We start from the raw sequence: 15,004 nt of genomic DNA on the forward strand, positions 1-15,004 counted from the left end.
ACAAACTCATGAAGAATAATGAGATTGCTCCATGATTTAGCACCATTTTGCGGACCTATAGAAACATAAAAACATGACAGCAGAAAAAGATCATATAACCCATCCAGTTTGCCCATCCGTCTAATTAATTTAGCAATATAATTCTCATTGCTCCTTTAGAGATCCCCTGTTTATATCCCATGCTTTCTTGAATTCAGATACTATTTTAATTTTCACCATCTTCTCTATAAAGAAATATTTCCTAAGATTACTTATGAGTCTACCCCTTTTCAACCTCATCCCATTTTAAAGGGAATGGGCCCTGCCACTGTGGTTGCACATTTCCACACTCATCTATAGCTTCGGACTTATCTTAATTAATTTTAAGGCCTGCAAACTGCCCAAACTGTACTTGAAGATTGAGCAGATCCCCAGGGAGTGATCGGGACTGGAAAGAAAAATTAGGACATCATCTGCAAATGCAGCGATTTTGAACAGAGGCAGGCTGCTCGGCTCGGTGTGCGCAGATTGCACAATTGTGCACCTCCCTGCGCGCGCCGACCCTGGATTTTATAACATGCCCGCGGCAGCACACACATGTTATAAAATCGGGTGTAGATTTGTTCGCGCCGGGTTGTGCAAACAAATCTACGCCCTTGCATAAATTTAAAAATCTTCCCCACTAAGCATAGCTAGAAGAGTACATAGGGGGGCCAAATAAATATTAAAAATCGTGGCCAATAAGGTAATCGCATGCCAAGACAAATGCACAGAAGAAATGGAAATACACTGAGCTCTATTAGACAGATAAGAAGGAAACTAATCCAGCAAAGACCTGACGAGAATAGAGTGATTTAAGGTGTCAAATGCTGCTGAAATATGTAGCAACACCAACACCACACATTTTTCCAAATTCCAGTTTTTTCTAATAAAATCTATACTAGTGAGTAATAAAATCTCAGTGCTGTATAATCTTCTAAAATCAAATTGATACTGGTCTAAAAAGCAATGTCCTCAAAATCATTAGCTGCTTCAAAACTATACTTTCAGCTGTTTTGGCCATGAAGGGCATAGATGAAATAGGCCTGTAGTTGTCGAATATTGCAGGTTCGAGAGTAGGTTTCTTTAAATGAAGCCTAAAAGTTGCTTTTTCTACTCAGGGGGTACAACACCCTCTCAGAGAGAAAAATGCATAATCTTTCCAATATAAGGACTGAACTCATGACATAAAAGTTAGTAATGTAAACTGTCAGTTATTTAGAGGACAGAAAGCTGGGTCATTTTGGCAATATGTTTGAGATTTCAATAATGACACTGATTCAAATGACTCAGATAAGATTGCTACATGATCTTTAGATGACAAATTAAAGCTAATAGTAGTGAACTTGAATGACGATAAACTGTTGCTTACTTTAAGAGTTTTATTTTCAAAAAAGCGGCAATCTTCACACTTAGAATCAATAGCTAAACTAGACTCATTCCCTTAACCTTTGGATAAGGTCAAACACTAAAAAATAGAAAACAGAATTCTAAGATTCTCATTAGCTTCTGCAGTTTTTCCAGAATAAAAGGATTTTATAACAGAATAAACAAGAGCCTGGATGTTAATTAAAGCGGTATTATACAACTGGGGAAAAGTCTCTTCTGGGTTCTTTCTCCAGGCTCGCTCAATTCTGCGCAGATTTTGCTTTGCAGAATGTAAAAACAAATTAAACCATGGAGCAATTTTATTATGTAGGTGTGAAAAAATGTTTTCTCAAGAGCAATTTCATCCACGGTCACATCCATTATATTGTTAGTCTCTTGCTAAGGCTGTAGAATCCGTATTAAAGTCAACAAGTTTAGATAAAACTGAATCTTTAAATAACTGAGGATCAATGTACTTGTGCTGAGTTAACATTTAAAACTAATAAGAGAAAATATTTTTTTACTCAACACTTAGGGGTAGATTTTCAAAGGGTTACGCGCGTAACCCCCAAAAACCTACCCCAAACCCCCCCGCGCACGCCGAGCCTATCTTGCATAGGCTCGGCGGCGCACGCAAGCCCCGGGACGCGCGTAAGTCCCAGGGCTTTCCTGGGGGGGGCGTGTTGCGGCCAGCGCGTCATCGGGGGCGTGTCGGGGCTTATCGCAGCCGGCACATCATCGGGGGCGTGGTCGCGGCCTCTGGACCAACCCCCGGACCGGACCATGGCACGCCGGCAGCCAGCCCGGCGCGTGTAAGTTACGCCAGCCTCGGGCAGGCGTAACTTTCGTGATAAAGGTAGGGGGGGAATTAGTTAGGGCCGGGGGGCGGGTTAGTTAGGGGAAGGTGCGGGGGGCTAGAAGGAAAGTTCCCTCCAAGGCCGCTCCAATTTCGGAGCGGCCTCGGAGGGAACGGAGGTAGGATGCGTGGCTCGGCCCGCGCGTATCTTTTAAAATCCAGCGTACTTTTGTTTGCGCCTGGTACGCGAACAAAAGTATGTGCGGGCGTATTTTTATAAAATCTATCTCATAATTAAGCTCTGGAATTTGTTGCCAGAGGGATATGTGAAAGCTATTAGTATAGCTGTGTTTATAAAAGGTTTGACAAGTTCCTGAAGGAAAAGTCCATAAACCATTATTAAGGTGGAGTTGCAGAAATCCACTACTTATCTCTGGAGCATGGAATATGTCTACCCCTTGGGATTCTGCCAGGTACTTGTGTGGATTGGCTACAGTTGGAAACAGAATACTGGGCTTGATGGACCTTTGGTCTGACCCAGTATGGCAAGTCTTATGTTCTTATGATCTATAGCAGCTTAGCTCTTCTGTTGTATTGGTGTTTTAGGGCCTGGTATAATATTTGCAGTGTTGCCTTTTCATAGATAGGGTTATTGCTGTTTTTGGTGTGGGCGATTAGTGCTGTTTTGGCATGGAAGATGTACTATTTTGTAATTGTAATTCAGTTTATTTAATGCTTTCTGAGGGTCAAGTCCATATCCAATACACATTACAAAAGGTCTAATACCATATGGTTTCCAAGTGTCTTTTTTTTCAGGGTTTTCTGGTTGGCACCACAACACCACATTGAAATATAATATACATGTTATAAGTGATATTTTGCCTCAGAACACTGTACTTTGAATGTCATTTTTCTTGTAAAATCTGTTAGTAATGCATAATTTTTAAACTGTATCTGGGGAGGATACAAGGTCATAAGTTTAATCTAGAGCACCTAATATCCTTGCACCAGCCCTAAACTCACACAGTAAGCATCGATTGCAATCAAATACTAAAATGCTCAAATAGCAAAATAATCATATGCAACCCTTAGCTTGGGAGTTTCTGCTTGTGTGACTGACTTTATCCTGTTTATCCACAGAGAAAACTATCTAAATTTCTCACCTGTAATGGGTGGTCTCCTTAGACAGTAGGATAAATTGGCCACACAGTCCTTCCTGCCTCCCCTTTAAAGATGAAGCTTACTTGTAAGGACTGACTCACATGAAGGCCCAAACAAGCTCAGAAAAACCTTCTTTGTTTTTCCGAACCCTGAGAAAGCTTTTCTGACTTGATGCTGTCAGGTAATGTCACCAATTTGTATGAAGAGTTGTCAATTGGCTCAGGACAGGTTGATCCAGTCCTGGTTTTACCCCATTGCATGCTAGGGCTTATTTTATTTAGATTTTTTTTTTATATTCCATTTTTCACAAAGCAGATTACAATCAGGTACTATAGGTATTTCGCTATCCCGAGAGGGCTTACAATCTAAGGAGGTCATTTTCTATTGATATCGCATGCGAAAAGTCCCTTTTGGTGTGCAATACCTAGGTCAGGGCAGCGTCAGCACCGGAAGAGGAGGAGTTGGGGTGGCATCGGGGTGGACGCCGTGGAAACTTTGCTGACAGCAAAAAGGTAAGGCCCTTATCGCCGCCAGTAGGACCACCTTTTATGAAGACGCTATGGGGTGCAAAAGCCAGCAGCAATGGCACCGTGGAGGTGCCATCGCTGCCGGCTTTCGCAGGCCTGTCCTCCCCCCGTTAGTGCCGGGATTCAGGAAGCTGTGGTAGTTTAGAAAATCTGGCCCTAAGTTTGTACCTGAGGCAATGGAGGATAAAGTTACTTGCCCAAGATCACAAGAAGCCTTGGTCTCCTGGTTTGTAGCCCACTGCTCTAACCACTAGGCTCTACTCCCTATTGCATTCCCTAAGAAAACTATAAGTATCTGCATGCAGTGGAGTAAAATCAGGCATGGATCAACCTGTCCTGAATATCTGGAGTCAATTGGCAACCTTACTTATATGACTGATTTATCCTGCTGTCTAAGGAGCACACATGTTATAGGTATTAGCTTTATTTATACTGTTTGCAGATTTGTTGATGCTGCTATATTAACGGGTGAATTTTAAAAGCCCTACATATGCCAGAACCAAAAGCTATGTGTATGTATCAGCCCAGCTAGCGCCGTGAGTATTTTTAGAAGCACCTAGGTACACAAGTTAAATTTTTTCATATAAGGGGAGGGACGCGGGTGGGGCATGGGCATTCCAGGAAATATGAATGAAACCAGCGCATAAGTATTTACGCATAACAGGGGGTCCCTATCCGCTTAACTTTACATCTCTTATGAACGGCATGTAAGTCATGAAACAAAAAAAACTAGGCTTGTCAGCGGGGTTTTAAGGGTCAGGGCTAACAGGGTAAAAGGGAGGCAAGTTAGCTAGGGGGTTTAAGAAGTCCTCTCCTTTACTGGGGCGAACTGGGAATGAACTGGGGAAACAGGTAATTGTGACAGTGCACGTATCTACTGAAATCCCCCTACTTACGCAATTGAAGCGGCATTTGTGTGCACGTCAGTGTAAAATTGTGTGCACATGTATGCACATATAGCTGATTTTATAACAGGTATGCATATATATGGGTATGTTATAAAATTGCTGCGTCCATATGCGTGAACCGGCAAACATGCGCACATATGCTCCCGTGTCAGGTCTTAAAGTTCACCTTTAAGAATGTAAATAAACAGTAATTGACTTATACAATAAAAAAGGTTAAAGCCAGCTGTTTCAAGCTCCACACACTAAAAAATCTAAAGCCCCTACTACACCTCAACGACTTCAGATCAGTACCACAGTCTCTCATCCTCTCTAAAATAGACTACTCAAATGTCCTACTCCTAGGCCTTCCCAAAAACACTATCGCCCCCCACCCCTACAATTGCTACAAAATGCTACTGCACGCGTCCTGACTAGCACCCGCAAAAAAGAGCATATAACCCCCATTCTTAAACAACTCCACTGGCTTCCAATATCCGCCAGGATCCACTTCAAGACACTTTCTCTCATACACAAAGTATCCACAACCCAAGTATGCACTGGTTTAACACTTCCTTTCAGTTTCGCTCCTCCACTAGACCCACCAGAACACCGTATCTAGCAACACTACACACACCTTCCCCTAAACTCACTCAGCTCACTTCCACTAAGGAACGCACCCTATCCATAGCAGGACCGGCACTATGGAACTCCATGCCTACCAATTTACGCCAAGAACTTTGTCTAAAAAAATGTAAGCAAAAATGTAAAACTTGGTTGTTTAAGCAAGCCTACCCTTGAAATCCTTATATTCCCACTTCCCACTCCCATCATACCCAGATTCCTCTGCTAATCTCCCCATTTCTCTTGAACAACCCCTCCCCCCCCTTTATTGCCCTCCTCATTCTCATACATTTCCCCACTGTTCCATGCAAAGCTCTGAACGTTTCTGATCTATTTGCAAAATGTAAACTCTCTTGCTTGTTAATTCATTATTATTTTTTCTAACACATTTATCCTGCCTCTTACCAGGATTATTTATATCCCGCGCCATATTAGTACCATACATCTATTATTCGTACTTATCCTTATTACAATAATTGTATATAGCCCTTGTCTCCCCCCATGTATGTTCAGCGTAGTCATTTAAACCACTCCTTCTCTTCCCCCCTCCCTCTGTTCTTAGCTTCCGTTCCTCCCCCCCTCCCTTCCATCCCTATATCTCCCCTCTCCCCCTCCCCCCTCCTAGTTTCTTTTACATTTTATCTCCCCTCCCCCCAGTTCTAAATCTGTTTTATTGTAAAGCCTTTATTCTGTTTTATTGTAAAGCCTTTATGCCTGCATTTTTGTTTCATGGAAACCGATGTGATGTTATTAACGAATGTCGGTATACAAAAAACGTTAAATAAATAAAATAAAAATAAATAATGCTAGGAAATCAAAACATTTACTTAAAAAATTCTAAATGAAACACATATTGCAGTATATGAAAGACTTTAGACTTGAAAAATGTACACAAACAATATACTATAGAGGAAATGAGAGGTGATACTGAGCATTGCTTATATAGGAGTTGTCTAATTGTATGGCTGTCAGAAATGAGGCACTTGGTTTGTAAACAACTCATTTGTAAATGTTCCAGTGTATGATTTTTTTTTTTTTATATGACAACTTTTCCAGAATGAACAGCAGGATATAGCTATCAAGGCCTTAGAGACCTTAGTTCAGCAGTCTCAGGATCTTGAGCAAGTATTTACATCTCTCAGGTACAGTTTAAGTCTTCCTAACATTGAATAGAAATGGTTTTCTGCTTTCAAATAAGTTATTTATTAATATCATACAATTGAAACTCTTCAGACAGAACAGAAGATAAATAATATACAGTTGTGTGCAAAAGTTTAGGCACCCCTGTCAAAGTGTATGTTTCAATGAATTTGTTAGTGAACAGAAACTGACAACCTCTGCATGGTACAAAGTTAAATATATGAAATAGTGATTTTTAAGAGGCAAAAAGTGAGGAAATCAATAAGCATACATAAAATAGAATTTATCACTCAACTCTTTCAAGCAAATAGATATGAAGCAAAAATGTATTAAATTAAATTAAGACTATCAGAATTTAGCCAAAGACTGCAGATATATGGGGCCAGATTTTTAAAGGGTTACGCGCATATGGTACGTGCGTAACCGTTTAAAAAAACCCCTGCGCGCGCCGAGCCTATTTTGCATAGGCTCGGTGGCGCACGCAAGCCCCGGAACGCGCGTAAGTCCCGGGGCTTCGCTAGGGGGGGCGTGTTGGGTGGGCAGCGCGACGATCGGGTTGTTCCCGGGGGCGTGTCGGGGGGCGTGGTGCCAGTCCGGGGGCGTGGCTGAGGCCTCCGGAACAGCCCCCGGGTCGAGAGATGGCGTGCCAGTAGCCCGCTGGCGTGTGCGAGTTACGCTTGCCGGAGGCAGGCGTAACTTTTAGAATAAAGGTGGGGGGGGTTAGATAGGGCCGGGGTGGGGGGGTGGATTAGGTAGGGGAAGGGAGGGGAAGGTGCGGGTGGGTGGAAGGAAAATAATTAAAAAAAATTTTTTAAATCGGCCCACAGCTCGCGGGTTGAAAACCGGACGCTCAATTTTGCCGGCATTCGTGGCTGTCAGCGGGTGTGAGAACCGACGCCAGCAAAATTGAGCGTCAGCTGTCAAACTCGCTGACAGCCGCCACTCCTGTCAAAAAAGAGGCGCACACAGGAGAGTGGCCTGTGCGTGCGCCGCGCTCGCCTGCTCTCCTGCAACTTTTACTGAATAGGCCTGTATGTTTGCTCATCGTTCCACACAAATCGGAGCGGCCTCGGAGGGAACGGGCAGCGTGCGCAGGGCTCGGCGCGCGCAAGGTGCACAAATGTGCACCCCCTTCTGCTCGCCGACCCTGGATTTTATAAGATACACGCGGCTACGCGCGTATCTTATAAAATCCAGAATATTTTTGTTCACGCCTGGTGCGCGAACAAAAGTACGCGTGCGCGCTGTTTCTTAAAATGTACCCCTTTGTGTATTTTGTGTCTCACTTATGGCTTGTATCTGTAATCACCTTTTCCAATAAGTACCCAGATCCGCCCAGACGAGTGGTATATCCAGAAATGAATTTTTGGCTGGGCCCAAGGTTAACATGGGTGGGCAATAAACCAAGTCTGAGCCATGGAATTTATATTCTTATTGATAAATACTTTCACATACACCTGACAATAGATTTCTAAATAATCTGCTACAGCTGTCATACTTTTAATATTTTAAACTCAATGGGGTAGATCTTAAAAAAATACGCGATTGCATACTTTTGTTTGCGCACCAGGCGCGAACAAAAGTACGCTGGATTTTATAAGATACGCGCGTAGCCGCACGTATCTTATAAAATCCGGGGTCGGCGCATGCAAGGGGGTGCACATTTGTGCAACCTGCACGCGCCGAGCCCAGCGCGCGCTGCCTGTTCCCTCCGATTTCAGAGCGGCCTTGGAGAGAACTTTCCTTCGCCCTCCCCCCACCTTCCCCTCCCTTCCCCTACCTAACCCCCCCCCCCCCCCCCCCGGCCCTATCTAACCCCCCCCCCCCTAACTTTGCACGCGCCGGCTGGCAGCCCCGCTTCGTGTTCCGGTCCCAGGGGCTGGTCCGGAGGCCTCGACCACGCCCCCGGGCTGGCGCCACGCCCCCGGACCCGCCCCCGAAACGACGCGGCACGCCCCCAAAACGCCGCGTCATTTCGGGAACGCCCCCGACACGCCCCATTCCCTCCCCTTTTCCAAAGCCCCGGGACTTACGCGCGTCCTGGGGCTTTACGCGCGCCGGCGGCCTATGCAAAATCGGTGCGCCGGCGGCCTATGCAAAATAGGCGCGCCGGCGCGCAGGCCTTTTAAAATCCGCCCCAATGACTTCAAGCAGCTTCCAATGCCAAACCTTATGGAAGCATTTCAATTATATTTAAAGTTGTCTTAAGTGGCAGTATTAAACGCACAATGAAGTGTGGAACGATGAGCAAACATACAGGCCGATTCAGTAAAAGTTGCAGGAGAGCGGGCGAGCACGGGGTGCGCACAGGCCACTCTCCTGTGTGCGCCTCTTTTTTGACAGGAGTGGCGGCTGTCAGCGAGTTTGACAGCCGACGCTCAATTTTGCCGGCGTCGGTTCTCAAACCCACTGACAGCCACGGATGCCGGCAAAATTGAGCGTCCGGTTTTCAACCCGCGAGTCGCGGGCCGATTTAAAATTTTTTTTTAATTATTTTTTCTGTACAGTTTCCCGGTGCCGGCAGAAATTAACGCCTACATTGGGGTAGGCGCTAATTTCTGAAAGTAAAATGTGCGGCTTGGCTGCACATTTTACTTAGTGAATCACGCGGGAATAACTAATAGGCCCATCAACATGCATTTGCATGTTGCGGGCACTATTAGTTTCGGGGGGGGGGGGGGGGGGGTGTTGGTCGCACGTTTTCGACGCACTATTACCCCTTACTGAATAAGGGGTAAAGCTAGCGCGTCGAAAATGCGCGTCCAAACGTGGGTTAACAGTGCGCTCCACCGGAGCACACTGTACTGTATCGGCCTGATACTAGTATGAACCAATCCAACAGGTGTGTTGCAAAATCAATTGCAAAAGTCCATGTAGAACAAACTGGGAAAAACAATTAAACAATAATTCCAAAATGCCAAATCTTTATTGAAATGTCATTTTCCCAACACAGACTGTGTTTCGCAAGGGCTGCACAGGGAAGGACCAATTACATGTGGTAAAATAAAGCAATATCAATGGCATTGCATTCTTGAGAACTGTGTCCTATTAAATACATCAAAGGGAATTTAGAGACTCATAAACCCCTCAAGAATAATATGGAAAAATACTCATCTGAATTCTTCAGCAGCAGATTCCATTGCTAGAAAAGTCCCTTCATCTGAATTGTTCAGCAGTGAATTCCGTTACAAAAAGTGTCCCAACACGATCGTGTTTCGGACCACACCGGGTTCTGCTTCAGGGGCAAACGGCTCATCAAGGAGAATTCTTCGTTCCCATCAGTGTAAAACTTCAATTTGACTGCAGTGCCAGCCCTATCATGGTTCTCTCCAATTTCATTTATGGGGTTTATGAGTCTCTAAAGATAGAGTCTCTAAAAATAGATTTGAAGAGTTTCTAAAAACAGAATATTTGTACCAGTACACTTCGGCTTGTTTCAGTCTATGGATGCATTGCTGCATAACTTTTATTAAAAATGACCTTGGTTGGGTCTAAAAAATGAGATAATCAAAAATAGGTATTTGACTAATAAAGTAACTGGACCATTTCACCCAAGTATGAGTTTGAACGATCGACAAACTCATCGAGTTTAGAGGTCCTACAAAATAAGTTTTTGAGACAGCTTATAAGGTTCATGTTTGGTATTGGACATAAAATTGCACCAGTTACCGTTGGATTTGATGTGTTTACAGTTTGGAGGTTTCTGGAATATTGTTTGGGCTTATTTTGGTGTGATTGAAATCGTACCAAAATATTTACCATAATTGAGCAAATGCCATATTAATCTGTATCAATAAAACAGGTAAATACCTTTGAAGACTTCTTTTCCTTTCCTATGGCTCAACTATTTTGTTTCTTAGTCTGCCTCTGATACTGACATTTGCTGAATCAAGTCCAGGGGCTCCTGACATTCATCCCCTTTTCTTTACAAAGGAAGAATACAAAAAAGACTGTCCCGGATAAAGAGATGTCTTGAAGGTGGTCACACCCTTTGGCTGGCTGCTGGAATGTATCCTTAGCAGTGTGGATAGTATAACTAGGTAGATTGGTTGGGCTGGATGGATTTTTTTCTGTTGTCATTTTCTAAGCTACTATCTTCACTAAACAACAGAGATGTCTTTTGCTGTTGAGTATAGCAATAATGTTGCCCTCAAATTATACCACCCTTTCCCTGTACGTACCAGGATCAGTCCAGACCACTGGGTTGTGTCTCCCTTCCAGCAGAGGGAATCAGAGAAAAAAAACTGAAAAGGCACCCCTCTTAACCTGGTGTGCCACTTGCGATCCCTCAGTATTTTTTCTGACTCTCAGCAGAAGGGTTGACAGAACCTTGGTCCTGATTTTTCAATTTCTTTAAATTTAGTTACATCTTTTTTTTACAGAGTTCTAAGGCTCTGGATGATTTAGTTAACACCTTTGGCTACAGCAAGTTGATTGTATAAAAAAAAAAAAAAAAGCTCAGTGTGATTTTATTTTCCCAGGCTTTTTACTCAGCAGCGGTAGAGGTAAGGCAGGGGCTGGCAGCTCTAAAAGCCTTGTTCCCGGAGGGCCGTCTATCTCTGGAGGGGGATTAACCGGTGGGCTGGTCCCTCCCCTCGGCACCCCGAGACGAGTTTCCTCGGGTGCTGCAGCGTTCCCAGAGCTCTGGAAGGCCGCGAGTTGGCAGGAATTTTAAGTTCTTCTTTTTTCTTTCCTACCACGCTGTTTAGAAACCCTCCCCCCCCCCCCCCCCTAGATGCCACGAGGGCTATCGTGCTCAGCATGTGGGGAGGCGGGGTTGTGCCTCTCGTGGGACAGGATTTACGCCCGCTACCTCCCCGGAGGGGAGGGCTCGTCCGGGGGTGATTTTGGGCCCATTTTGCCTCAAGGTGCGGAACGGCGATCCGATTTCTCCTCCCAGTCTGAGTCCCATTTTGCCGGCGTCGGTTCTCAAACCCACTCAAAACCTAGATGGGAGTGTTGATGAGTCCGCTCCAGTAGAGTGGGACGACCCCCGGGTTTCTCAGCTGTTTCGCCGGGAGGAGTTGGATCCCTTGATCCAATATGTCCTGGAGGAACTGGAAGTGGAGGCAACAGTCCCCAGTTTGGAGCCAGTTAAGGGAAAACCAGTACTCTCGGGGCTGCGTGCCCTGCCCCAAACTTTTCCTTTCCACCCAATGCTTAAGCAGTTGGTCACTCGGGAGTGGGAATCTCCGGATGAGACCCTGCAGGTGGGACGGGCGATGGACAAACTCTACCCTTTACCCGAGGAAGCGTTGGATATCCTCAGGATTCCCAAGGTGGATGCGTCGGTTACTGCGGTGACCAATCGGACCACCATTCCTGTTACGGGAGCGACGGTTCTTAAGGACTTACAGGATAGGCGGCTAGAAGTCCTCCTCAAGCGCATTTTTGAGGTGTCAGCGCTCTGTGTTAGAGCGGCGGTCTGCAGTAGCCTCATGCAGCGAGCGACCCTCGGATGGGTCCAGCAAATGCTCACATCACAGGTGTTGCTGCCAGAAGAAGCAGATCAGGCGAATAGGATGGAGTCCACAGTAGCTTACACAGCAGATGCATTATATGATCTGTTGCGGGCATCTTCACGCAATATGGCCACTGGAGTTTCAGCTAGACGGCTTCTCTGGCTCCGGAATTGGTCCGTGGATGTTTCTTCCAAAACTCAGTTGGGCAATCTTCCTTTTAAGGGAAAATTGTTGTTTGGGGAGGAACTTGATGCTCTTTTTAAGTCTCTTGGGGAGAATAAGGTGTATAAATTGCCAGAAGACAAGCCTAAGTCTTCCAGGCCCTTTGGGGCAGCTCGTTACCATTACCGAGGACAGCGCAGATTTCGGCAGTCGCAGCCACCTGCTTTTCCCGCCCGACAACAGACTCAGGGGGCTCAGTCTTGGCCTACTTCCTTTCGTGGTCGGAGGCCATTTCGGGAGGGAGGCTCTCAAGGGGCCACCAGAGGTAAGCAGTCCCAATGAAGGTGTTCCGACCCTCTCCCCGGTTCCAGTGGTGGGAGGTCATCTCTCCCTGTTTCTCGAGGAGTGGGTCAGGATCACATCGGACCAGTGGGTCCTCAATATCATCGCCACGGTTAAGAACATAAGAAAATGCCATACTGGGTCAGACCAAGGGTCCATCAAGCCCAGCATCCTGTTTCCAACAGTGGCCAATCCAGGCCATAAGAACCTGGCAAGTACCCAAAAACTAAGTCTATTCCATGTTACCATTGCTAATGGCAGTGGCTATTCTCTAAGGGGTAGATTTTATAGTTTTGCGTGAGCGTGTACTTTTGTTCGCGCACCAGGCGCGAACAAATGTACGCTGGATTTTATAAGATATGTGCTTAGCCGCACGTATCTTATAAAATCTGGGGTCGGCGCGCGCAAGGGGGTGCACATTTGTGCAACCTGCGCGCGCCGAGCCCAGCGCGCGCTGCTTGTTTCCTCCGAGGCCGCTCCGATTTCGGAGCGGCCTCGGAGGGAACTTTCCTTCACCCTCCCCCCACGTTCCCCTCCCTTCCCCTACCTAACCCATCCCCCCCGGCCCTTTCTAAACCCCCCCCCCCTTACCTTTGTTGGCAGATTTACGCCTGCTAAAAGCAGGCGTAAATCTGCGCGTGCCAGCGGGCTGCTGGCACGTCATCACCCTACCCAAGGACTGGTCCGGAGGCCTCGACCACGCCCCCGGGCTGGTGCCACGCTCCCGGTCCTGCCCCCGAAACGCCGCATCACGCCCACGAAACGCCGCGTCATTTTCAGAACGCCCCGACACGCCCCTTTTACGAAGCCCCGGGACTTGCGCTCGTCCCGGGGCTCTGCGCACGCCGGCTGCCTATGCAAAATAGGCGCGCCGGTGCACGAGGGCCCTGCGCGCATAAATCCAGCCGGATTTACGCGCAGGGCATTTAAAATCCGGCCGTAAGTGAACTTAATAGCAGGTAATGGACTTCTCCTCCAAGAACTCATCCAATCCTTTTTTAAACACCGCTATACTAACTGCACTAACCACATCCTCTGGCAACAAATTCCAGAGTTTCATTGTGCGTTGAGTAAAAAAGAACTTTCTCTGATTAGTTTTAAATGTGCCCCATGCTAACTTCATGGAGTGCCCCCTAGTCTTTCTACTATCCGAAAGAGTAAATAACCGATTCACATCTACCCATTCTAGACCTCTCATGATTTTAAACACCTCTATCATATCCCCCCTCAGCCGTCTCTTCTCCAAGCTGAAAAGTCCTAACCTCTTTAGTCTTTCCTCATAGGGGAGCTGTTCCATTCCCCTTATCATTTTGGTAGCCCTTCTCTGTACCTTCTCCATCGCAATTATATCTTTTTTGAGATGCTGCGGCCAGAATTGTACACAGTATTCAAGGTGCGGTCTCACCATGGAGCGATACAGAGGCATTATGACATTTTCCGTTTTATTCACCATTCCCTTTCTAATAATTCCCAACATTCTGTTTGCTTTTTTGACTGCCGCAGCACACTGAACCGACAATTTCAATGTGTTATCCACTATGACGCCTAGATCTCTTTCTTGGGTTGTAGCACTTAATATGGAACCCAACATTGTGTAATTATAGCATGGGTTATTTTTCCCTATATGCATCACCTTGCACTTATCCACATTAAATTTCATCTGCCATTTGGATGCCCAATTTTCCAGTCTCACAAGGTCTTCCTGCAATTTATCACAATCTGCTTGTGATTTAACTACTCTGAATAATTTTGTGTCATCTGCAAATTTGATTATCTCACTCATCGTATTTCTTTCCAGATCATTTATAAATATATTGAAAAGTAAGGGTCCCAAAACAGATCCCTGAGGCACTCCACTGTCCACTCCCTTTCACTGAGAAAATTGTCCATTTAATCCTACTCTCTGTTTCCTGTCTTTTAGACAGTTTGCAATCCACGAAAGGACATCGCCACCTATCCCATGACTTTTTACTTATCCTAGAAGCCTCTCATGAGGAACTTTGTCAAACGCCTTCTGAAAATCCAAGTATACTACATCTACCGGTTCACCTTTATCCACGTGTTTATTAACTCCTTCAAAAAAGTAAAGCAGATTTGTAATGCAAGACTTGCCCTGGGTAAAGCCATGCTAACTTTGTTCCATTAAACCATGTCTTTCTATATGTTCTGTGATTTTGATGTTTAGAACACTTTCCACTATTTTTCCTGGCACTGAAGTCAGGGTAACCGATCTGTAGTTTCCCGGATCACCCCTGGAGCCCTTTTTAAATATTGGGGTTACATTTGCTATCCTCCAGTCTTCAGGTACACTGGATGATTTTAATGATAGGTTACACATTTTTACTAATAGGTCTGAAATTTCATTTTTTAGTTCCTTCAGAACTCTGGGGTGTATACCATCCAGTCCAGGTGATTTACTACTCTTCAGTTTGTCAATCAGGCCTACCACATCTTCTAGGTTCACCGTGATTTGATTCAGTCCATGAATCATTACCCATGAAAACCTTCTCCATTACTGGT

At 45.4% G+C, this 15,004-nt stretch overlaps 1 protein-coding gene across 1 annotated transcript in view; it reads left to right on the plus strand.

The window, feature by feature from the left end:
- Positions 1-15,004, plus strand: part of TEX11 (testis expressed 11) — a 974,891-nt gene that overhangs the window by 633,573 nt on the left and 326,314 nt on the right. Inside the window, exon 19 of the mRNA XM_029607248.1 lies at positions 6,435-6,520. Within this exon, the coding sequence (XP_029463108.1) occupies positions 6,435-6,520 (86 nt within the window). The remainder of the gene's footprint in view (positions 1-6,434; positions 6,521-15,004) is intronic.

This window comes from Rhinatrema bivittatum, chromosome 6 (genome assembly GCF_901001135.1).
Source record: "Rhinatrema bivittatum chromosome 6, aRhiBiv1.1, whole genome shotgun sequence".
In the NCBI taxonomy this organism is placed as follows: domain Eukaryota; kingdom Metazoa; phylum Chordata; class Amphibia; order Gymnophiona; family Rhinatrematidae; genus Rhinatrema; species Rhinatrema bivittatum.